The sequence below is a fragment of the Eleutherodactylus coqui genome, chromosome 12 (assembly GCF_035609145.1).
Source record: "Eleutherodactylus coqui strain aEleCoq1 chromosome 12, aEleCoq1.hap1, whole genome shotgun sequence".
In the NCBI taxonomy this organism is placed as follows: domain Eukaryota; kingdom Metazoa; phylum Chordata; class Amphibia; order Anura; family Eleutherodactylidae; genus Eleutherodactylus; species Eleutherodactylus coqui.
The window spans coordinates 103543657-103570293 of NC_089848.1; the positions used below are offsets into that span (position 1 = coordinate 103543657).

Genomic DNA, 26637 nt, shown 5'->3' on the forward strand with positions numbered 1-26637 from the left:
TCTGCACCATGGAACACCGTTTCATTGGTTAGCTCTAGTTCCCATAAAATTGGGTTGTGGTCATGTGTTAACAATGCCTCTTCATTCATCTCTAAGGGATTGCCGAAGATGGCCAAGTACAAACACTCATCCTACCTCCAGCAGACCCACAGAAATGAATGGAGTGGTTAGCGGATCACTGCCAGGCTGCCAACTGAAACGACAGCAAGCCCAGGTGGCGATATGCAGTATACGCACGCAGCTACCGCTGATTATCCACACGCGGCATGGGCGCACACCCTTATGTTTTCAGGGATATGACAATTATTGCTTTCATTGCCAATTTGTCAAATTGGCATAACTTTCTTTGCATTATTGTCTACTCAGCAGTCCACAGGACTAACATGGTTCAGCTGTAAGCAACAAACACTATTGGGTAGTCTGTGATAATATGGCCTATTTTGCAACTTAGAAAGAAACTATGTAGCGGATGTCACTAAGGTATAGCGCGATACAAAGTATACATTTCAACTGCATTTTCCTAGAAGCAAACTTTGCACACCATAGGCTTGCACTAGGCAAGATAAATTAAAGGGGATAGTGGCTAAGTCTCTTATCAGTGGGGGTCTGACCACTCGCAGTCTCATCGATCATGAGAATAAGGTTGCATTGATCACACATGCTCACTATTCCATTATTCTATTGGACTGCCAGAGAAAGCCAACCTCTTGTACTCGGCCATCTCCGTCAGTCCATTGAAATGAATGGAGCAGTAGCAGTCAGCATGCATGATCCCTGCTCCATTCACTGCAGGACCCTAAGGCACCTTGTTCTCATGATTAGTGAGGGTCCTAGTGATTGCACCCCACCGATAAGATACTCATGCCCTAGTCTGTGCATAAGAGAAGTAATGTCCACTTTTTTTGTGCCAATGAATCTAAAATAAAGATAGAGCAATTTCACAAATCGGGTAAATTAATAATATTCTACTGTTTTGTGTCTGCTGCTGCTATGCATCTCCAAGGTAACAGACTACAAATAAACCCTGTGTAGTCTGAACTCGCAGTCATTGTCCCTTCCATTACTTCTATCTAATATACATTTAGTCAAAGCCAGGGCTAAGCCTTCCTTAACCTGGGGTATGGATTAATTTAGTTGGCCCTATGTCTGTATTTTAAGGTGTAACCTGTTACTGGACAACAATCCCTTCAATAGCACTCACTGTAGTACAACAACAAACTAAGCAGTACTTCCCCCTCTGAACACCGGGATCCAGCACTGCAATCCTGCTATGGTCCTGGTATTCATTGTGACAGCTAATGTTACCAGAAGTCAGATGAGTGCTGCAGCCAATCAGAGGCCAGGAACGTGATACTGCAGCCTCTGATTGGTTGCAGCAGTCACCTGACTTACAGTGATATACGCTGTCACAGCAGGGCTCCTGCTCTGGATCCCAGTGGCGGTGGAAGGGTAAGTACTGCTCAATTTGTTATTTTACTTCAGTCAGTCCTATAGAAGGCATGTTTTCCAGTAACCAGACAACCCCTTTAAATAGAGCAGCTAATATGGGCACATGACTTAGTAGGCCTACTTTAGCTTCGCCCCTGATTTAGTAGATTATCAATAAGTAGGGGACAAGTGGAATAGAGCATGACTGAGAGATCAGAGTCCACGGGTTTGTAGGGTGTAACCATGAAGAGACATAGTGCAGCAGAGGAGCTGCAGATGCAAAACGGCCTCAAGGCCCCCCCAACAGGTCATGTTTTCAGGATTTCCCCAGGTGATGTAATTATTGTCGGTGACTCAGACATTGCCACAGGTGGTCTTACCATAGGATATCCTGAAAACATGACCTGCTGGGGGCGCTGAGGACTGGAGTTGGGAAGCAGTGCCATACAGTATCAGTACAAACATATGGTATATCCCGTCACCAATATATAAAAGTACATTATGCACAAGTGTAACAAATGTGTCCCTTTACAGAGGTGTTCCCATTTCAGCAAAAAAAAAAAAACATGACAGAGATGGGAACACTGTTGATTATAAAGTGGCCTGGATGATGGAAACAGTCAAGTTCGGCTGAGCTATGCTTTTTTCTGTAACTCCCATAGAAGTCGATGGGAGCTACACAAACCGCACAGCACAGTAAGCTGAGCTGTTTCCGCAGGCCCGGAGTTAAGGAAACAGAGAAACTCCTTGTGCTACGCTGTTTTTAACTCACATTAACTTCTATAGAAGTTATGGAACAACTGTAGCGCAGGGTGCTTGGATATCCCCATTCAGGGTTGAGTTGGTTGGAGCCCTAACTCAAGCTAGGCGCGGGTCCCAGAGGTGGGACCAGCAGCTGTCCAGACTTTTATTGCATATCCCATGGATATGCCATAAAAAGTCTGTGATGGGAAAACCCCTTTAAGACACTTTAAAGGAACTGATCATCAACTACAGTTTAGGTGATACGGTGTCCAGGAAGCCTTTTTTTAATACTCAACCAATCCCACATACTTGCGTTGTCCCATAGCAAAGTCAATGCGCACACAGCAAGCGTGACTCTTTTCAGTAGGCTGTGCGCATGCACTCCCATAGGGGTGAGTGGAAGTGCATGCACAGCCTTCTGAAAAAAGTTAAGCTTGCTGGGCGCATGCTGATTTTGCCAAGGAACACCGTAGGAAGGAAACGAGGGAATGGGGGATCATGAAAAGAGGTTCCCCGGACTCCACATTAACTAATCCATAAGCACCATAATTTAGTTTATGGTGCTTATTAGTGATGAGCGAGCATACTCACTAAGGGCAATTGCTCGCGTGAGCATTGCCCTTAGCGAGTACCTGCCCGCTCGAGACAAAAGGTTCGGGTGCCGGCTGCGGGCAGGGAGCTGCGGGGAGGAACGGAGAGGAGATCTCCCCCTGCTGACTGCCGCTACTCACCGCTCCCCCGCGCCGGCACCCGAACCTTTTGTCTCGAGCGGGCAGGTACTCGCTAAGGGCAATGCTCTCTCGAGAAATTGCCCTAAGCGAGTATGCTCGCTCATCTCTAGTGCTTATAGTTGATGACAAGTTCCCTTTAAATCCCTCACTATTTGTCCAGACTTCGCTTTTGCTCAAACATGCAGAAAACCAGGAACCTTTGTGCCTTATCGTCTATTATGCTCCACTATAGGAAGGTTATAGGTGGGTTTTTAGGTTATGTAAAGATCCCATACCTGCTCAGTCAGTTTCCCCAGCCTGTGTGGCTATATCAGCAGGGATTGCAAAGGGGTGAGTGAAGGTACAGCAAGGAACAGGTGAAGAAAATTAAAGGAAGGAGGTAACGTACAAAAAGTCAAAACAGATATAAGAACATGGGGATGTAAGGAAAATGCCAGAAGCAGGGAGTAAAACAAAACAAAAAAAACAAAAACAAAATGTCAAATATAGAAACTTTTATCAAATGAAACAAAAACAGTTAAAAGAACAAAAGAAAATCTGTTAAAAGTCTAAACAACTAAAAGATGAGATGTCTACGAGTTTAGTAGAGGCGGTTATGAACAGTTGATGCAAAAGCAGCATTTAATGTCTGACACATACCTGAGAACAGAGACAGAGCGGCGACACAGCGCTGAGGACAGTCAGGACAGCGGTAACATTGGTCATGTGTGTGGATTCAACCCAGAACGAGGCGATCGATTACTAAACCCCCAAATGCTTCGTGCCCTACTCAAATACCGCAAGCTGCGCCCCTAAAAACTACTACATGAATGTAATTGAGTCAGAGACTAAATTAAGGGGTTGTCCCGTGCAAAGAAACTTACTACTATCCCCAGGGTGAAGGATGTGTTTGGTGAGGGTCCGATTGATGATGACAATGGTGGTCCCGAGTGTCCCTGCATGGACCGGTGCTCATGCATGCGTACTAACTGACAATTGATTTCAATGGGCTTTCTGGAAATTGCAACTATCTTTGACAGTCCCATAGAAATGAATAGAGCAGAAAGGCGCACACACGACCGCTGCTCCATCCTGAGACACTCGGGACCCCCATTCTTGTGATCACTTAGACCCCTACCAATCAGCTATTTATCCCCTATAGTGAATAAGCTCTTTTCATGGAACGACCCCTTTAAAGTTTTACTGGAATAGGAGAAGTAGCAAAAGGTCATGTAGATTTCAGGGGGCTGACATACTGCTTGTATAACTGCAAGGAGACCCTCGTTTCCTTCGGCTTTGCCCAGAATCGCAGCTCAGCCCCATTCGTGTGAGACTCATTCCAACACTAACACTGCCTGACAAGTGTTAAGAGGCTACCTAGGATTAGAACAACATGTCTGCAGCGCCCCACCTGTCCACAGGTTACGTTTGGTATTGCAGCTACGTTCCATTTAAGTGAATGCGGCTGAGCTACTATATCGCACATAACCCGAGGACAGGTGTGGTGCTGTTTTTGGGAAAAAAGCAGCGGTAACTTTCTGATCCTGGAAGCAGCGAGCGGACCGACGGTCTCATATGATAACTGCTGTGCCGACAGAGGAAGAGTAGGAAACCAGCTTGATAGAAGACATCAATGCGATCCCTTCTCGGTTGTGATTAATCAGATTGTCCTACAGAATATCCAGGTGGTTAAACTTTATGTTTGTATGAATTTATAAAATGGTGATCAGCGCTGTGAGAATAAGAGTATCCCCGAAGACGCTGCGGGACCCGAGCGGGCGAACATCCCCTATACTATGAGAGGAAGCCCGGACTCATAAGTAGTGATGCCGCAGCACGCGGGAGAGCTCACGGGAACCGATTCACAACCGCTCTGCTGATAATCTACAGATCCAAGTAAATATCATCACGCGGCATTAAGTTCTTACGCTCGCCACCTGGAATACTAATGCAGGTCTTGAAGACGACTTGTATAATGCACAGCTCACAGACATTCCACTATGTGTATACACTGAATGGCGATTTATTAGAGACCCCAGACCTCTCATGATTGGCGCTTCCCTGTATGGAAATTCTCCCCGTGACCCCGGAGTGCAACATAAAATCATGTGGCAAGTTTTCCGTGGATCAGTTTCAGTGTGAATCCACACTGGATGAGTAAATCCAGCGATCTGAAGGATTCCAATGAGGTCTGGTCATCGGTGCTGGACTAGCCGGGGCCGGATGTCACTTGCAACCGCGTGGGGTTTTCTTCTGTAACAGTGCAAAGAGTATACAGAGAATAGTGTGATTGAGAAAAACATCCAGCGAAAGGGGATCCTGTAAACAACTCATCCCCGAAAGGAGTCGGAGGAGGATGTCAAGAATCGTTCTAACCAACAAGTCAAGAGGAGACGAATACAGTACCGGTGCTCCAACTAACATGCCTGAACACACAACTCGCTTTACATGGATGGACTATAATTGTAGACGATGAGTTTGAGCACCAAACAGAAAGACGAGGGGGCAAAAGAGCAGAAAGATTGTATCACTGAGCAGTGGAAAACATCAACATGGTGCAACAAAAATCTGGATTCATCTGACCAGGTCAGAATATGGCCCAAGCAGCATGAATCGATGACCCCTTCCTGTCAGGCTGCTGGAGTAATGTTGTGGGGAATGTTTTTTGGCGCACCCCGGGTCCTCTGATATTTGTGATGGATCAGAGACGTAACTTAAAGATTTGGGGCCCCAATGCAAAACCTGTAACAGGGCCCCCCAATTATAATGCTTTATTCATACTACTAGGCTCCCTATATGGAGAAGAGAGGCCTTATGGGCCCCCTAAGGCTCCTGGGCCCGGGTGCAACCGCATCCCCTGCATCCTGTATAGTTACGCCCCTGTGATGGATGACATAACGACTTGTTGTGCTTCTGAAGGCCAAAGAAGGTCCAAAGCGCTACTAGATGGGTTGCTAATAAAGTGGCCATTCAGTGTGTATAGATAGTAAGAGAGAATTCTGGGACCGTACCACTGATATTCAGTACATAAAATAATTGCAGCATAATTCAGGCAGTCCGTATACACATCAGGCAGTCCGTATACACATCAGGCAGTCCGTATACACATGCGGGCGCTATTGCGCACAGGATCTGGGCGGCAGACACTGGGTGCAAAAAGTTTTTGTTTTTTTCTTAACTTTTACTAAATTCCGCATTTCTCTGGAGGAGATCTGCGAACGTGAAGCGTTAAGTCAGGAGACATCCATCTTTCCGGCTATAAGTGCTGTTAAGTAGCTGTTGATGTAGTTTAGTCAATGGAGTCTGAGAAGTGCGCTTTGCGGGATGCAGGGAGCATAAAATCATAACCATCCATCAGAAGGAGTAATGCTGATTTCAACAGCTTTTCAGTATGTTACGTCCATCAATCCTCAGTGAGAGCGTGCGGCCCAAGTCTGGGGGTCTGCAGCGTGAGGCCGGCAGAGATCGGGCGTGCTGTGCTACAATGTGCGCCGAGCGCGGGGTCTTGTGTATATACGGCATTTAGCGTGGGGATTACACGAAGACTTTGTGTATATTGTTCAGTCCTTGAAGTGATGATTATAACAGAGTTGTCTGACAGGGGGTATTCAGTTGTAGACTATTGATGTCCCAGTCTCAGGATAGGCCATCGGTAGTAGATCGGCAAGCTTTGTTCCCCAATGATCAGCTATCCGTCAAGGGGTTGGCAAAATGGCCACTTGCCTAGAGCCTTAGCTTATGAAGGGGTCTGAAGGAGTAAACTAAAAACATACAGTATTACTCAGTGCTATATGGTAGTATTAGCTTACAACTGAGTAGTAGTATTGTGGGCTGTATACTGCAATATTCCTTCTTGCCATATGGTGCCTTTGTGAACAAAGCCAATCCTTAGGGGTTGGCAAACTGGCCACTTGCCTAGGACCCCTGCTTATGAAGTAGTATCGAGGATGAAAATCCTTGCATCAAACTAAAACCACCTGTTATTATTTGTGGCATATGGTGGTATTACTTGCGAACGGAACAGCAGTATTCTTTGCCGCCATATGGTGCTTTTGTGAGCTGGGGCAATCTTAGGGGCTGGCAAACTGCCCACTTGCCCAAGACTCCTGTTTGCATAGTAGTCTCAAGGTTGAGAACCCTGGGAGCAACCTAAAATCCCCCAGTATTATATAGTGGTATCATTTGGAAACAAAATAGAAGAAGTGTGGGCTATATGCACAGTATTATGGCACCATATGGCGGTATCATGTAGGTTTAAGAACAAATGGCAAGCAAGGGAGATCCTCCACTGCTTGTTGTGCCAGGACCTAGCAAATGATGGAACAGGAGATGATTTTTCTTTCTTGATTCGATTATTTGAGGAAATATCTCTTTACAGTACCTCTGGAGGTTAAGGCTTCAATGGCTGCTGTAATGCAGATCTATAGCATGGTTGTGCGCATGCGCGTTAGGCCTAAGGCATCTAAGATAAGCCCCTATCTATGCATCCAGTGCCAAAATAGCTGCATTTGTGGCAAAACGTTAGAGAATAACTAAATTCAGTTGTAGTGTGCAGGTAAAGGGGTTGTCCATTTGCCAACTACTGATGGACTGTGTACAGGATAGGTCATCAGTAGTAGATTACCAGGAGTCTGAAAGCCCAGGACCCCTGCTGATCAGTCGTGTGCTGGTCTGATGTGCTTATGAATTGTGAAACATTCCCACTGCAGTGGTCAAGCTTGGTATTACAGGCTAAGTTCTCATTCACTTAACTGGGAACTTTGCCTGTAATTTCAAGTCTGACCACTGCAGTGAAAATGGAGCTGTCTGCTTCCTGCAGAAATCAGGTCAGTACACAAGCACATCCATCCAGAGAACAGCTGATCAACAGGGGTCTTAGGTGGCACACCTCGCTGATCTGCTTTTGATGGCTTATCCTTTGGATAGGCTATCAATAGTTTATAACTGGACAGCATCTTTTTAAGGGAACCCGTCATGATCATCTCAAACCCCAAACTGACTCCACTGGCTGCAGGAGATAAAATATCATCCCCATCCAATGCTCTCTCTTTACTTAATGAGCCCATGTACCCCTGCTATTAGGTTCCAGCGTTATCCTGCTTTCTTATACAAGTGAGCAGAGAAGAGTCCTGCTGATTCATGAGCTAGCAAACTAACCAAGATCCCCTCTCTTTTGAAAGAAATGATTTCAGTCTAATGAGAGATGCAAAGAACTGTTAATCAAGAGAAAGGGGGTGCAGTTAGCTGGGCAGCTCATGAACTGGCAGGACTCTTCTCAGTCGGATGACTCTTCTCTGCTGATTTTCATGCAGTGCAGAATAACTTTAGAACCCAATTGCAGAAATACAAGAAGAGAGAGAACAATCCACGTCCGGTCAGTGAAGTCAGTTTTAGGTGTGAGATGGTGGTGACAGGTTCCCTTCAAAAAATAGCAAAACTGTTAAAGTCATAGTAGATTAGAACTCTTGGCAGTGAACTGAGCCATGCTACACTATCCTACCAAAGGTAACTGGACACCTGAGCAATAATCAAAAGTAGTATTTATTTCCATATGTTAATACTTAGTGGGGCTCCTTTGGCCTTAATGACATTGGATACTCTCCATGTCATACTTTCTACTAACATCTGATACCCTTGCTAGTTCCCTCCATTCATCCTGCAAACATCTGGCAAGTTCTCTCAAAGAAGATGCATCAGCCATTCTACAGTGGTGCAGGGGGCATCGTCATTAGACAGTTGAGTAATGGAAAAACCTTCTATGGAGTGATGAATCCCGCTACTCCATATCCAAATCAGATGGATGTACCTGAGTGTGGAGGATAATTGGGAACACATTTTGCCTTAGTGTGTTGTGCCAACAGCTAAAGGCGTATTCTGGTGATTCAAAGTGAAAGTTATATGCTGAATAAGTGGAAAAATTAGGGAAATTATGACAATTCTGCCAAGTCTCCAGAATATCTCTAGGAGGTTCCATTATAGTCTGTTTGGTTGTAGTGGCAATACCCATGAACATGGAGGTGTACCTTGACATTCTAGTCAATGATGTGCTGCTGACCATGTGGTAATACTCTGGGAATGGTCGGCCATACTTCCAACAAGACAACGCACCTCGTCACACATCCTGTACTGTTTTATATTGGTTTGAGGATATGGATGTTCCATGATTGGACCGGCTGCAGAGAGTCCCAACCTGAACCCAACTGAACATCTTTGGGAAGAACTGGAATGTTGAGTCAGGAAATATAAACAGTTTTTCCTCTTTGAGAGATTCTGCCAGACATTTGCAGCATGAATGGAGGGAAATACCAGCTGAAGTATATGAGACTTTAGTATAAAGTATACCATGGAGAGTATCCAATGTCATTAGGGTCAAAGTAGCCCAACTGAGTATTAACATATGGATACAACTACTACTTTGATTCTTGCTCAGGTGTATCTGCAGCTTGATGTGTCCCTAGAATTATCCTCTATGAAGAGGTGTTCATTCCGCAACTAAGAAAATTCAGCATATGATGATGGAAAAAACAAGTTTGTTCCTTTGCCAGGGTGAGCGCTTTACTCCAGACAGGTAGAAATAAAATACATCTGTGGAGACGGATACTGTAATATTATATAAGAGAGCTGTCTGAAGCCAGACCAAGACAGATGGTGAGCCCGAACCAGCGTAATAAACAGCTTGTGACACATAAATGCTCCCAATATCCTAAGCCCTGGAGTACATACATCAGGACAACATCGTCTGCAGAGACCCCCGCATGTCTCAGCACCATAAGCGATAATATATACGTGGAGCCGACAACAGCTGCGCCAAATAAAATAAAAACACCCAGTCAAGTCATTTCCAGGACACATTCTGCTCCGCAGGTGCGTCACAGCAGACTCCACACTCCGTGGTGGCGGAGGACAGATCGCAGCCATCCTTCTAAGGTTTCATTCACTTGGACAGATGCAGTTTTCTACATATTCACTGCATATTTGGACATTATTGCGTTTTTTATGCACTCGTTTATTGCACTTTTCACATGTGCCAAAGAACACAAGAAGGTCCCATAGATTTCTCCTGCCTTCATGTGTAACTAGGCAGTGAATATGCAAGTATCGTAGGTATTCACTGTGTATTTATGTTATCCTATTGACTTTAACCCTTTGCAATCCAATTTTGGATTCAGGGTTTCCTAGGGAGCTTTCTCTTTCTGCCATTATACAATAGCGCCATCTGCTGGCTAGAGCCAGTACTGCAGTATAGGACATGCTGGAGAGGCCCCCCGACAACAGAGCGGCCACCAATATACAGTAAGAATACCCTGCCGGACGTCTTCCAACATCGGAGCTGTACAGCCTTCAAATCAGAATGTCTTCAGACGTCAGACAGTGGATTGGAAAGGGTTAACCCATGGTTTTCAATGGGTTAATTTAAACAGGGCTTTTCTTTCTCTTGCACTGATGGCGCGAGACGGAAAAACTGAATCATGTCCTATTTTTGTGCGAGAACAGGACATGTAATGTGTGGTGTCTCGCAGGGTGTCCGTGTGCTGCATGAGGAGTCTTGGCGCAGCGCGCAAACGCCCGTGTAAATGTGGCCTATTAGATGAATTGCTAAGATTGGGGAGGTTAGCCTCTCTGCTGTACATCTGGAGGATACCGAAAAGCCGGGATCTTTCCAAAAACAATGTTTCAGCAGAGTTAATATTTGCTACTGTTTAACGAGTGAGAAGAGCGCCGCCGAACCCATCTGGGGGGCCTTTACTTTCCAATTTCTTGGAGAACAGTTCTGATGGGTCAGAGGTCAATCACTGCACACGGCCACATTTTAGTGATTTTCCATCCGTCTTCCCAAAAAATAGGTTGGCTAACTTCAAAACATAAAACGCCTTTTTGGCAGAGGTGATTTCTCATATTTTGAGCAGTTTTCCTCACTTTATGGAGGTCAAGGGTAAAAAAATATATATATATTCTATATCCTTATTATTACTTGACGCCTGATTGATATTGCTGTTGGAATAGCTCCACTTTTCTCAGGTCACTTTTCGGCCTACATTTTTAAACAGAGCACATATGTAAGATGTTTATGTTAACCCTTTCCAATCCAATTTGTATCCTGGTTTTCCTAGGGGGCTTACTCTTTTTTTGCCATTACAGAACGGCGCTATATGCTGGCTAAAGCCAGTACTGCATGAGGTGAGATGTTGGATAGGCTCCCACAGCAGAGAGGCTGGCAATATACAATAAGAGAACCTCGACGGACGTCTTCCAACATCGGAGCTGTACAGCCTTAAATCATAATGTCTTCAGACATCAGGCAGTGGATTGGAAAGGGTTAATAAGACACCTTACTTCGAGAGTTAAGACATTAGGTTCAAGATGTTAAATCAGTTTCATTGGGAAATGCTATTCATGACCTGTCCTCGGAATAGATCGTCAGTAGTTGATTGCTGAGGATCTCCTTTTTTGGGATCCCCGGCGATCAGCTGATCGTCTGGTCCGCAGTCAGTACAGACAGGCTGTCTGTCGTCATTGGGGTCGGAGCAGAAAGTCTTAGAGGAGGCTTCACTCCTACTGAAATCAATGGGAGCGAAGCCTCCTCTGATCCCAATGACTATGTCCGGTGCACTGACAACAGCCCAAATGCTCAGTTGATCCACTATGACCAACTACCAATGATCTATCCTCAGGATATGTCATCAATGGTATTTGCCCGGAAAACCCCTTTAACCTTTTCCAGCCCTATGACATTATTACATCATGGCAATGATACCATTCTCACAATTTGGCATAATAGAACTGATGTATCACTTCTGATCTTGACTGTTGGGGTGCGCTATATAGTTATTACGGTGCACATACGCTATTTCTATAGCCAGACACCAATAAAAGACAACGGGCTATTATGCAAATAGCATGAGGCGCTAAATAAATGTTTGGTTCATTAAACAGATGTGGCACTTGGTGCCTGCTACATCTGTATGTCAAACTCATCGCGCCGGAACCACCGCTGTGTCTCTATGATAACTGCTGTTATAACTGACAGCTAGGGCCGCAGATAGATGCCGCAGTATTTAAACACACCCTCTGCCATGTCAATGGCCCTCTGCAATGCAATAGTTGTGATTCGATGCACTACCTTAGCTATTGGAGGCCTGTAGTAGACTCCAGGCTTGCCATGGCTTGTAGTGTAAAAGAATAAAGAAAACACACTGCAATACAGAAGTATTGCAGTGTATTATTTGAACAATCGCAGGCACATAGAAAAAAAGTTTTTAAAAAATTAAAATGGTGAAAAAAAAATGTTCATGTAAAAAAAAAAACCCTTTTTGAGTATTATTTGGTATTGCTACATCCGTAATGCCCCGTGCAATATATTGAATATATTTTTTGTCCCACAACATGAACACTGTAAACATAAGAAACAAATCAAAGCCGAAATGTGATTTTTGGGTGACTGAAAGAACAAAAATAGCATCAGAATTGATTAAAAAAAAGTTGCATGTATCCCAACAAACAGAACAAACTACAACTTCCCACACAACAAACTGAACCCAATGTGGTTATGTCGGTAGAAAAATGGAAAAAAGTTATGGCTTTTAACCCTTTCCAATCCAATTTGTATCCTGGTTTTCCTAGGGGGCTTACTCTTTTTCTGCCGTTATACAACGGCGCTATCTGCTGGCTAAAACCAGTACTGCATGAGGTGACACATTGGATAGGCTCCGACAGCAGAGAGGCTGGAAATATACAGTAAGGGAACCCCGAAGGGCGTCTTCCAACATCGGAGCTGCACAGCCTTAAATCATAATGTCTTCAGACACCAGACAGTGGATTGGAAAGGGTTAAAATATGCTAAAGAAAAAAAAAACTCCCTGTCCTGAACCAAACCAGGCTGTAGGCTAAAAGGGTTAAAAGCACGGCCTACAGGGCACTTGTATAGCGATACGGTCAGTGTGGAGATCTCGGCTGCTATATGTTCCTTGGTGGTAATGATCTTGTGGATGATGTAGATCGTGTGCTTTAAGAACGGGTCTACATTAAAGACAGCCTGCAGTGTGTTTGAATTAATAGAGATGTAATTAATGTGGGAGGCTGAGATGTTGAAAGCCTCCTCTTATAACATCTGTAGAGACTATCCTTCCACCTTTTTAGTAGGCAGAAACAATACCCATAACTCAGGGGCTCCTGGAATAAAAGCTTTAAGGAAAAGGAAATTCCTAAACAAACATCCCAGCTGACTCTCCAAGACTTTCCCTGAGCTGCCCCAGTTCTCTGGAATGCACTACCTCACTAATCCCAAATACTCACAGTGACGCCCCTGTGGCTAACTTAAAAACACATCTTTCTAAGGAGAAGTCCGTTTACCCCTCTTCTACATTCACCCTGCGAACCTGACCCCCTACATCCTACTGTATCCCCCACAGACCATACACATCATACCTGTACATACACAGATACCGGCTGATGAGCGGCTCATACACCCTGTTCACAGAAAAGGTGGCCAGACCAATGTAGAAAGCAAGCACTGCTACCTCTCGTGTCACCCCTAGTTCTTCATAGATTGTAAGCTCTTGTGTCCCCCATCTCCTCATAGATTGTAAGCTCTTGTGTCCCCCATCTCCTCATAGACTGTAAGCTCTTGTGTCCCCCTATTTCCCCATAGATTGTAAGCTCTTGTGTCCCCCCTATCTCCTCATAGACTGTAAGCTCTTGTGCCCCCCCTATCTCATCATAGGTTGTAAGCTCTTGTGATCAGGACCCTCACCCCTATTTTGGGGTAATACTATATATAATACGTGTTCTGTCCGATTTGTAAAGTGCTGGGAATGAAGATTATTATTGTTACTTGCGCATTAGTATATAGCGACATCTTACTGCATGCTATACTCCTCATCAAATACAGAGAAGATAGAAGATGCTCACAAAGGCTTTGTAGATAACATGCGCTACACTAAGAGCAGTATATAATAACGAGCCGCGGTCTATCTGTGTGGAAGAAGGTTTTAGTGTTGGGCAGCATCTACTAATACCGTACCTGTAAACATATGGCCAGGTTGACGCGGCAGCCAAACGATGTGCTGACGGCCCTCGGATGGAGACCCAGGTCTTTAAACAATTTGGAGAACGACTGGGTTAAAGAGATTCGCGGGCGTTCCTCGGCCACCACCACACATGTCCGTACTCTGGAGAGGTCCAAGCCCCTCGCCTAGAAGACAAAGTGACAAGATATGAACTTCGGATCCCACAAAAACATGGAAAAAGAAGCAATCATTAGGATACCCTTAAAATCCGGGGCAGTTCATTTAGTGAAAGGAAACATAGACTCTGTCCCCACCCATCAGTATGTAGCAAGGAGAATATATGAATATCAGCTGAAACAAGGAAGAATTCTTACAATTATATATTTAACCATAAAATTAACCCTTTCCAATCCACTGTCTGACGTCTGAAGACATTCTGATTGAAGGCTGTACAGCTCTGATGTCGGAAGGCATCCGGCAGGGTATTCTTACTGTATATCACTGGCCGCTCTGTTGTCCGTGGCCTCTCTAGCATGTCCCATACCGCAGTACTGGCTCTAGCCAGCAGATGGCGACATCGTATAATGGCAGAAGGAGAAAGCTCCCTAGGAAACCCTGAATCCAAAATTGGATTGCAAAGGTTTAATAGGTAAAACTGACATTGAAAGGGATTTGGGGATATTGGTGGATAACAAAGTTTACTTTAGCACTCAATGCCAGGCAGCTGCTGCCAAGGTAAGTAAAATCATGAGGTGTACCGCGAGAGTAGGTTGCCACCTTGCCTTTAAACCATCAGTCCGGCAGGTAATTAAAGGAGATGTCTCGAGGAAGCAGTGAATTTTTTTTTTGCCCAGTCCCCCTAATTAAACATACATTACTAATTACCCCTGTAAATTACTTTCCTAGCTGGTTTCTACTTACAGTTCCAGCGTTTCAGCAACTTATAAAACTTTTCCCCAAGATGGCCGCCAGCGCTTTTCCCTTCGCTTGCTGTAGCCCGATGTGCGTGCTCCCGAGACGCTGCCAGCTGTGTCTCCATGGCAACCAGACGCCCCGCAGCCGCCGACCGGACCCCAGGAATGAACATGGCCGACCTGTCACCCACCGCCAGGCAGCAGGTAACCGGCGCAGCCCCCCCCCCCCCCCATCACAGCGGCAGCCCCCCCGGCCTAGCGACAGCCCCCCCCGGCCCAGCGCTAGTTCCCCCGGCGCAGCGGCAGCCCCCCCGGCGCAGCCCGGCGCAGCGGCAGCCCCCCCGACCCATCACTTACCGGGACAGCTGGGCGACTTCTCCGGACAGCTCCAGTTTCTGCACCTTCCTCTAACAGAGGAAGGTACAGAATGGCCGCTCCAGCGCGCTCCCGAGCAGTGACAGCTCGTCTGCGCATGCGCAGAAGAGCTGTAGCGGGGAGCACACTGAAGCGGCTCGTGCTGAATGGAGAAGACCGGACTGCGCAAGCGCGTCTAAAAAAGCAAGCTGCCGGCGAATTTAGACGGAACCATGGAGACGAGGACGCTAGCAACGGAGCAGGTAAGTGAATAACTTCTGTATGGCTCATATTTAATGCACGATGTACATTACAAAGTGCATTAATATGGCCATACGGAAGTGTATACCCCCACTTGGTTTCGCGAGAGCACCCCTTTAAGTTCCTGGGCCAGTGTCGGTATCTATTTTTTACCAGCCATATTGATGCTGGCTGGTAAAAAGTAATTGTTCCCTTGAACACCTCCGGCTGGGCAGCAATCATGGCAGCAAGTAGTTTACTCACTAAAGCAGAACCTATCCGGCATAGTGTACGTAGAGGAACGCAGGCGCCGGGTGAGAAAGCAGGGTCTCTGCATAAAGTAGCCGGAGCAGTCCTGCTTTAGTATGTATACTACTTGGTGCCATGGTTGTTGCTCAAGTGTGAGAAGGACACTAATACCATTGGGGCCATTATCGAGGGTGGTGAACTATTACTATACGGGCACACGATTACTATTGGGGCCACTAACCTGAGTGCACTGTTACTATTGGAACCACTAATGGGGCACTATTACTCTTGGGGCCACTGAGAATAATGCAGGTAAAATTATATGGTGTGATAAGCCCCACCCATTTTACATTGGCCATATTTTTTGGTTTTGTATGATAAAAGGGACTTGTTATTTGTATAGCGCCAACTTATTCTGTACCGCTTTCAGGTAATTTATTTATTACCCCCCAGTAAGCTGGGTACTCATTTTATCGACCTCGGAAGGCTGAGTCAACCTTGAGCCGACTACCTGAACCACGGAGGGATTGAACCTGCAACCTTCACGTTGTGAGCGAGCGCTTAGGACTGCATACTGCTGCCCTAAAACTCTGCACCACACGAGGCGCATAAAAGGTGGCAACCCTACAAAAGCATCCTAGATACTCATGCCAAGGATATAATTTTGTCTCTACACAAAACTCACTAGTCAGATCAAACATTAACCCTTTACAATCCAATTTTGGATTCAGGGTTTCCTAGGGGGCTCTGTCTTTCTGCCATTATACAATGGCACCATCTGCTAGCTAGAGCCAGTACTGCGGTATGGGACCTGCTAGAGAGGTCCCCCGACAACAGAGCGGCCAGTAATCTACAGTAAGAATACCCTGCCGGACGTCTTCCGACATCTGACCTGTACAGCCTTCAATCTGAATGTCTTTAGACGTCAGACAGTGGATTGGAAAGGGTTAAAGGTGTAGTGATCTGTGAGAGCAAGGGTTGTAACCCGGACAAGGAGGCATCCACTATGTCTACAGGAAATAAGGTTTCACCATCACCATAGATGACAAGACTGGGGCTCTCTCCGCCGTACGATGTTGTGCTGGTTGATTTCTGATTTGGAATCCGGAATGGGATATTCCCATAATGTGGTGTAACGGGTAACGACTTCATATGGGAATTGTGAGCTTATCAGTTGAAGTTGATGGACTTGTGGCTTGTTCTAACCTTACTACAGATGCAGCTAAAGTTAACCTGACACTTAATGTGTTAACATGACTCTGTGCCACGGTTGGTTCATCTTTTCAATAGCTTCACAGTGGGCTTTTTTGGTGAAATGACATAATAGCTTTTCAATGGTTTAAGATTAGGTAACTTGTCGCAGAAAGTCCTCGCAGTCAGGTTAAACTTGGCCACATCTGTATGTTACTGTACACTGGAAGGCCACTTCATCGGAGACCCGATCTAGTAACGCGTTGGATCTCTTTTAGCCTGGAGAGCCACAGCAAATTCTTGTGGAAGAGAGTCCACCAGGTGATGAAATTGTTCGGCAGGAATATCGGCCCCTGCGGACAGGAAGCTTCTTGTAGATGCTGCAAATTAGATGGAGGAACTGAAGTTCTGAGCGCATATTTGGTATTTCAGCTGCACTTAAGCGGCGCTGCTGATTCGAGCCACCTGATTGGCTCTTCGGCACCACGGTACTACACTGCGTGCACGCGGATTGCCTTAAGCAGCCGTGCACTACACACTACAGTTAAGCAGCCGTGCACAGACCCCCCTTCTGGAGATGTGCACGAGTGCTACTTCACGAGACCCGCGGGGGGTTAGGGTTTAGGGTTACAGGTTAGGTTTAGGGTTAGCACGGCTGATCGTGCACGGCTGCTTAACTGTAGTGTGTAATGCATGGTTGCTTGGGGCAATCCGCGTGCACGCAGTGTAGTCACGTGGGGCCGAAGAGCCAATCAGGTGGCTCTAATCAGCAGCGCCGCTTAAGTGCGGCTGAAATACCAAATATGCGTTCTGAGCAGCTCACAGGAAGGGGTCACGGATTCATGCTGCTTTTGCCAAATTCTGACCTCCCATTGGCACTGAGCAACAGAAATATGGATCCATCTGACCAGGAGATGTTTTTCCGTTACTCAGTGAACCCATTTTTGTGCTCTTTTGCCCGCTGGAGACTCACTTTACTGTTTCTCATAGACAACAATGGCGCTGGAACTGGTCATCTACTGTTATAGCCCATCTGTACTAAGGAACGGTGAGTTGTGTGTGTACACATTAGTTGGAGCACCAGCATTGTATTTGCTACAATTTGCTTGACTATGTGGCACCAATTGGTCAGAACGATTCCTGACATCCTCCTCTGACCCCCTTTCGGCGAAGAGTTGTTTCTGTGCACAGGTTCCTTTTTCGCTGGATGTTCACCGTTACATGATAAAACCCTACGTGGTTGGCAGTGACATACCGGCCCCCGGCTAGTCTAGCTCCAATGACCCGGCCTCGTTGGAATCACTCAGATCGTTGGATTTTCCCATGTAATGTGGATTCACACTGAAACTGAACCACGGAAAACTTGTCACGTGGGTTTATGCCGCACTCCGTGGTCACGGGGATAACTTCCATACAAGGAAGTGTGAATCGTGAAAGGGCCGGGGTCTAATAAAGTGTAATTTCATTGTAAGTGGGTGCTACATGACCCTAAAACCCCATAAGGATATCATGGATGGTTTGGGCTTCTAATGCCTCCGACTGCCCCTGGTTTCAGTTGAACATTTGTATCTTCTTCAATGGCCGCATGAATACAAGACGTCTTCATCTCACACATTTCTACAAAACGCCTCTTACAAATTTCAGAGCTCAGAAATATTCCGAAAGGTAAACGGGGGGTCATGTAATGCGTTCACATTTATACGAGGCCATTAACGAGGAAACAGACGGCCTGCGCCAATTGTCTGCAGGTTCGCCCTGTATAATGAAACGTGTAAATGATCTGGCTTAGTGAGTAACCAGAAATCAGACGAAAGGGGGAAAACACTTCATAAAAATGGCATGTTGTAGGAACATGAAAACAACGTGGTGCCTAATCCGCGCACTAGGATTGCCAAAAAGGTGATCTGCACTGGAAGCGATACAGAATCGCATAGCTGCGGCTGATCGGGCGTGGACCAGTTTTGGCGCTCTTCTAACTGAAATATGTATTTTTTGCGTAAGCCTGATCCTAATGAGTTATACAGACATTCATACACATGAGTAGACATGGAGATGTTTAGCTACCTCCGAAAGTCTATTCACTGCTGGATACACGGCATGCTTCATGAAATCAGCAAAATCAAGATTAACCCCTTCAGGACCTTAAAAACTTTTTTTTCGTCCCTGTCTTCCAACAGCCGTAACGGTTTAATTTTTCCATTGACACGGCGTATGAGGGCTTGTTCTTGCTTTTACATACACAGTGATATCACATAGCTGGGTTTTTTTTTATTGCTTTGGGGTTTTTTTTTTTAATGGAAAAGGGGTTTTTACTTTTAATAATTTTTTTTACCGCTAAAAAAAAACAAACTATTACATCTTTATTGTACACTTATTTATACACATGTGTTATTTGATCACTTCTACTTTATACTGTAATACTTCAGTATTGCAGCATATAGCACCTTTCGATGTTGCCTATCAAGACCTGCCACAGGCATCTATGAGTGGCAGCAGTCAAAGTATTACTAGGAAGCAGATGTAGCAAAACCAAACAATAGGTTTGAAGACCAGGGACTTCTCTTAATGTGAGAGGACACCAGCATGAAGTGGACCGGACCAGAAATCCACCTTGTGGAGGAATAACCGGCACTCTCTGAGAGGAAGTTCCAGAATAAATTTAGTACAGTAGTTGATTGGCGGCCCTCTGACCAATCAAGCCCTACATCAGCAGATGATGTGTTCGTGTCAAATGACAGGGGCATGGCCCAATGCTGAGGTCACCGAAGCCAAGGCTGATCCCAGACCCATTTCCTGTTTGCGTCCGACACGCCGCAACAACGGTCTTGAAACATCATGTGCACACTGCTTGTCCCTTGCAGATTCTCCATAGTTCTCTCAACAACAGATGTAATAAAGTCTGTTTGCTGTTGAGATTTTTTTCATATGGCTCAATTCTGCATGTCCTGCATTGTATTACCAAGTCTGTCAACTCCTAGCTGCAGGAGACATCTCCCCCAACCCAGGCCCACCCCGTACTGTTCTCTACCAAAATGCCCCCTCTGCCCCATTCAAATGCGCCCTATGGAACTCCCAATCTGCATGTAACAAACTCCCAACTATCCATGACCTTTTCACCAGTAAACACTTGAACTTGCTCGCCCTCACGGAAACCTGGATACAGCAGTCAGATTCTACCTCCCCCGCTGCATTGTCCTATGATGGCCTGCAGTTCTCCCACACCCCCAGATCGGATGACAGACGCGGTGGAGGAGTAGGCATCATCCTCTCCCTAAACTGTACCTTCCAGGTCATTCCCTCAGCTCCCTCACTTACCTTCCACTCCTTCGAAGTCCACACCCTGCGACTCTTCCGCCCACTGCCTCTGCGTGTCGCAGTTATTTACCGCCCCCCAGGTCCTACCCGCCTGTTCCTAGACCACTTTGCTGCCTGGCTCCCCCACTTCCTATCCTGTAAAATCCAAAACCTCATCCTTGGCGATTTCAACATCCCTACTAACGACTCTAGCTCCTCATCTGCCTCCCGGCTTTTAACACTTACCTCCTCCCTTGGCTTATCGCTAATCTCTGACTCCCCCACTCATGGAGATGGTAACACTCTCGATTTAGTTTTCCTCTGTCTCTGCTCTGCTTCTAACCTTACTAACTCCCCACTTCCACTCTCAGATCACAACCTTCTCTCTTTCTCAATTAGACACCCTAGCATTTCTCCTGACCCTCCTATCTATCGCACCTCTAGGAACCTCCAGTCTGTCCGCACTAAACAGTTTGCCGAAACTATTCAGTCCTCCCTATCTCCTATCTCTCGCCTCCCCTGCCCTAACCTGGCAGCCGAATACTACCACACCACCCTCAGCCGTGCCCTGGATAAAGTGGCACCGCCCGTGACGCGAGCCGTCAAACGCAGACCACGGCAACCCTGGCTCACGTCCCAAACACGCTTCATCCGGCAGTGCTCTAGGTGCGCCGAGTGGCTGTGGAGAAAGTCAAAGCTGCCGGCAGACTTCCTCCACTTCAAATTCATGCTTAAAACGTATAACCTAGCCCTTCACCACGCCCAACAAGTTTATTTCACCTCCCTTGTCTCCTCACTATCCCACAACCCCAAACAACTCTTTGAGACCTTTCACTCCCTCCTCAGCCCCAAGGAACAGGCCCCTGCGACAGACCTGACTGCTGGAGAACTAGCTGCCTATTTCAAAGAAAAAAATCGACCACATTCGAAAGGAAATCTCTGAAAGCTGCATGGTTAGCCCTGATCCCAGTTTCATCAGCACTGCACCCAGCACCTACTCACTATCTACGCTAGAACCAACGACAGAGGAAGAAGTCTCCAGGCTCCTTTCCGCTGCCCGCCCCACCACCTGCGCTAGCGACCCTCTTCCCTCTCACCTCCTCCGCTCCCTTTCCCCAGCTCTCATTACTCACCTCACCACAATCTGCAACCTCTCCCTAACCTCTGGCACTTTCCCCTCCTCATTCAAACACTCCATTATATCCCCTCTGCTTAAAAAACCAACCCTGGACCCGACTCATGCTGCTAACTACCGACCCGTCTCAAACCTCCCCTTTATCTCCAAATTACTGGAACGCCTGGTCTACTCCCGCCTTACTCTCTTTCTCTCTGACAACTCGCTCCTCGACCCCCTCCAGTCTGGTTTCCGCTCTCTACACTCGACCGAAACTGCCCTTACAAAAGTATCAAATGACCTGATGACTGCAAAGTCGAGAGGTGATTACTCCCTACTAATCCTCCTTGACCTGTCTGCTGCATTTGACACTGTCGACCATAACCTCCTTCTCACTATGCTCCGCTCTATTGGTCTAAAGGATACTGCTCTCTCCTGGTTCTCTTCCTACCTCTCTGACCGCTCTTTCAGTGTTTCCTTTGCTGGTTCTATCTCTGCTCCACTTCCTCTCGCTATCGGGGTACCCCAGGGCTCGGTCCTTGGTCCCCTTCTTTTCTCTATCTATACTGCCCCAATGTCTGTCTGCTGTCTCTAACACTATGTCCTCCCTTTTTCTCAAACTAAACCTCTCTAAAACTGACTTCCTTGTCTTTCCACCTTCTAACCGACCTCCCCTCAACATCTCCATTCCAGTGTCTGGCACCATCATAACCCCCAGACGGCATACCCGATGCCTTGGGGTCACACTGGACTCTGACCTCTCCTTTGCCCCCCATATCCAATCTCTGGCCCAAACATGCCACATGCACCTCAGAAATATTGCTAAAATACGTCAATTCCTAACCACGGACACGCTAAAGACCCTCGTGGTTGCCCTCATCCACTCCCGGCTTTACTACTGCAACTCGCTACTCATTGGCCTCCCCCGCACTAGACTCGCTCCACTCCAATCCATACTAAATGCAGCAGCTAGACTCATTTTTCTATCCAGTCGTTATTCAGACGCCTCTACATTATGCCAGTCGCTGCATTGGCTGCCCATCCACTGCAGAACTAAATTTAAACTCCTCTACCTCACTCACAAAGCTCTGCATGGCGCTGCGCCACCATACATCGCCTCCCTATTGTCAGTACACCACCCAGCCTGCTCACTCCGATCGGCTAACACACTCAGACTAAACACCCCTGTAATACGAACCTCACATGCTCGCCTACAGGACTTCACCAGAGCAGCACCCATCCTCTGGAACGCTCTACCCCAAGGCATCCGGACAATTCCCGATGCATGAAATTTCAGACGTGCCTTAAAAACGCACCTCTTCAGGGAAACATACCAAATCTCCGGACCTAGTCCCTCGCCCCTCCCTATGGTGCTCCACCCTGTTTGCCTTCTGATAAATGATCTGTACATAAAATTTCCTATTGCCTGTGTTCCCCAACCCCTGCACCTCCTGTACCCCCCCAACCCATTTGTGTCTAACCCAATGTACCTCACATTGTAATTGTTGTATTGTTTTGCATTTATCCATGCCTAAAAGCGCTGCGGAATAAGTTGGCGCTATACAAATAAAGATTATTATTATTATATTATAATTGTACCCAGTGGGTGTGTCTCTAGACATCTCTGGATGAGGATACTTTAATTATGATCCCCCTGTATATGCACTGACACTTCTATAATTTATGCACTGTTTCGCATGTTATTATATGCACAGTGGGTCCAGAAAGTCTTCAGACCCTTTCACTTTCTTTGCATTGGGTTATGTTGTGGCCTTGTGCAAACTAAAAAAAAAATCACGTTTTCCCCATCATTCTGCGCACAAAACCCCATAACGACAAAGTGAAAACAGAATGTTAGAACTCTGTAAATTAAAAAAAAATTGAAAAACTAACATTGACCTAATTATTCAGACCCTTCAGTATGACACTTGAAATTTAGCTATGGGGCCCTCTGATTTCTCTTGATCATCTTTCAGAGGTTTCTACACTTTGAATGGAGACACCTGTGGGAAATTGAGTTGAGTGGATATAATTTTAAAATACACCCCTGTCTATTTAATCTCTCACAGGTCACAATGCATATCAGAGCCAAAACCAAGAACTACTTTAGAGCCCCGATACAGGATTGTGTGGAGGCATATATCTGGAGAAGGCTACAAAAAAAATCTGCTGAAAGTTCCCAAGAGCACAGTGGACATCATAATTCGTAAATGGAAGTAGTTTGGACCAACAGGACTCTTTCTAGATCTGGCTTACCCACCAAAGTAATTAAATCCAAGGAGAAGGGCCTTCGTAAGAGAGGTGACCAAGAACCCAATGATCACACTGGCTGAGCTTCAAAATCCTGTTGAGAGTTTGGGGAGAAACATCCAGAAGACCAACCATCACTGTAACACTCCACCAATCTGGGCTTTATGGCAGCCTCACCTCAGTAAAAGACATATGAAACCCTGTTGTCAATACCATCCCTACAGTGAAGCACGGTGGTGGTGGAAGCATCATGCTGTGGGGATGTTTTTCAGTGGCTGGTCAGGGTTGATGGAAAACTGAATAGAATGAAGTACAAAAATATTCTTCATGAAAACCTAATCCACGAGGCAAGGAACCTCGAGATGGGCAGAAGATTCACTTACCAACAAGACAATGACCCTAAGCATACAGCCAACACAACATAGGAGTAACTTAGGGACAACTCTGTGAAGGTCCTTGAGTGGCCAGCCAGAGCCCGGACTTGACCCAACCAAACATCTCTAGGGAGACCTGAAAATGGTTGCCCACAGCCGGCCACCATTCAACCTGTTAGAGCTTGAGAGGATCTGCAGAGAAGAAATGCAGAAATCCCAAAATCCCGGTGTGCAAACCTTGTGCTATCATAGCCAAAGAAGACTGGAGGCTGCGATCACTGCCAAAGGTGCTTCAACTGACTACAGGGTGTGAATACTTATGTCAGTGCCAAATGTCAGTTTTTCATTATTTTTTTTTAAATTACAAAGATTTCTAACATTTTGTTGTCACTTTGTCATTACGGGGTACTGAGTGCAGAATGATGGGGAATAAATGGATTTTTTTTCTTATTTTGCACAAGGTCACAATGTAACAAAATGTAAAAAAAAAAGTGTAATATCTGACACTTTCTGGACCAACTGCACTACGTCTGCTGTTATTATATAGACTTCCGCTGATACTTCTGCCCCTGGAATCAACCATAGATTTCTATGCCAAGAATGATGAAGTACAACATATGTAAAATTCATGCACCATCCAAAAGAAATAAGACAAGCTTTAATTTTTCTTTCTGAAGTCAAGAAATAAACAATATACCTCGGGGCAAAAATGCATTTGTTACCTTCAGGGATTCCGTCTGCAAGCCAAGTCCCTTGGTACAAAGTTCCATTACAGAGTAGGAACAAAATGTGTCTCTCACTTTGTACTGACTCACAGCAAGAAGCCACAAGGCAGGATTGATCTCCAGCTCTGAGGGAGGAATCAGAATCGACTGGTGTCCCGAATATACGCTGTAAAGACATGAGACGTATTAGCATGCACTGGGAGTCAGGCTGCAGTATTTTATGACATGCACACTGCTGACTATGCAAACTCCCCCCTGACCTGCACACAGCCATTAAACCTCAAACCTCACTTACTCTTCTATGGCATTAATCTTCGATCGCTTTTACTTCTAAGGCACAAGACTGTATTAAGCGATGCTGAATATATGGACTTGTAAGGAATGGTTGAATTGACAATGTATGACACATCTGTTCCGTATAACACTGTGCAAAATGGGTGGCCGAAATACAGTCAATGATGGTGCAAATATCCGCACCAAAGTCTGCATCATTGGTGCGGATTTTAGAGCAAATCCACAGCAGATTTCACCTCTTCAATTGAAAGAGTAAAGGCCCATTTGCACAATGATTGCTCAAAAATCGCTAAAAAGCGGACGTTTGAGCAATCATCATTGCGTCTAAATACGCGGCCATCGTGCACTGCTAACTGATCGTTAAATTCAGGCCAACCTAAAAATAGTCATTCAGCCTTATCAGGAGTTCTCTGCGGGTAGTGCTGATAGCATTGTTTTCCATTGGAGAACAAAAGGAACTGAAAGCAGATAAGAGCCCTCGGGCTATTACCTGCATTCAGCTAAGGCTTCATTTGCACACTTAATTGCTCTTAATTAGCTGAGTAGCTACTTAAAAGTTCATGCAAAATGATCGCTCAAAGCTGTCAGTCAAACTGTCTTTTGAGTGATCTTTGAGCGATCATCGGGCCAGGTAAATGGGTCTTAAAATATGCTGCTGAGTCGCATTAAAATCCACATCACAAACGTGTGGACGTACCCTAAAGGGGTTTTTCTACTAAGCATGTTTATCACTATCCACAGAACAGGTGAGAAATGCATCATTATTGGGCACCTGGGATTCCAAAGGAATGGAAGTCTCCAAATTCCACTTGACCAGCACCCCATTCACAGTCTATGGAAACAGCAAGAACTACGCTCAGTTAGATCAACCATTCCTATAGAAGTCAATAGAGTGGTGATCAGGCATGTGACTCACTGCTCCATTCACTAGTATTGCATAGAAAGAGCAGCCCTAGGGTATACCTGGCTAAATGAGCATGATTTCCAAAATAATTGCCAAGGCAAAAAGATAGCCTAATGGTTATACTCTCCCAAAAGAGAATAGTTTAAAAGTATAGAATTTATTAACCTATGCACTCAAAACAGACAAATACACTTTAAAATTAAGGAATAGGTGGCTAAACTAAATCCTTACTGAGTCCATAAAAACCCAAAATATATATTGCTAGGCAGGCTGTGAGGGCAATAGTCTTTAGACACTAGTATATTCACACAGCATGCAGTGTTTGGGGAAATGACATAACTGTTGGCAGCCAATAATGGGATGCACAGGGTGTCAGTTAATAGAGGTGCTATATAATCAGTCAAATTATAAGCTTCCAGGCAACTGCTATGCTGATTATACATTAATCACAGTTGTGACAAAGGCTGGAGATGTCAGAGAGGTCTCTGTCAAGCCACAAAAAGTCTGAATAAACGCCTAGCTACTAGAGATGAGCGAACGTACTCTGATAAGCACTACTCGTCCGAGTAATGTGCTTTATCCGAGTATCGCTGTACTCGTCTTGAAAGATTCGGGGAGCGCCGCGGAGCGGGGAGCTGCAGGGGAGAGCCGTGAGGAACGGAGGGGAGATCTTTCTCTCCTTCTCTCCAGCCCGCTCTCCCCTGCTCCCCGCCGCAACTCACCTGTCAGCAGCGGCGCTCCCCGAATCTTTCAAGACGAGCACAGCGATACTCGGATAAAGCACATTACTCGGACGAGTAGTGCTTATCCGAGTACGTTCGCTCATCTCTACTAGCTACCTATAAT

The 26637-nt window shown here is 45.8% G+C and overlaps 1 protein-coding gene across 4 annotated transcripts in view; it reads right to left on the minus strand.

Moving 5' to 3' along the window:
- Positions 1 to 26637, minus strand: part of DIP2C (disco interacting protein 2 homolog C) — a 476875-nt gene that overhangs the window by 29923 nt on the left and 420315 nt on the right. For all 4 annotated transcript variants that reach the window (XM_066585296.1, XM_066585294.1, XM_066585295.1 and 1 more), the window contains 2 exons: positions 24591 to 24759; positions 13903 to 14073 (listed from right to left, as the gene is read on the minus strand). In XM_066585296.1, coding sequence (XP_066441393.1) covers positions 13903 to 14073; positions 24591 to 24759 — 340 coding nt within the window. The remainder of the gene's footprint in view (positions 1 to 13902; positions 14074 to 24590; positions 24760 to 26637) is intronic.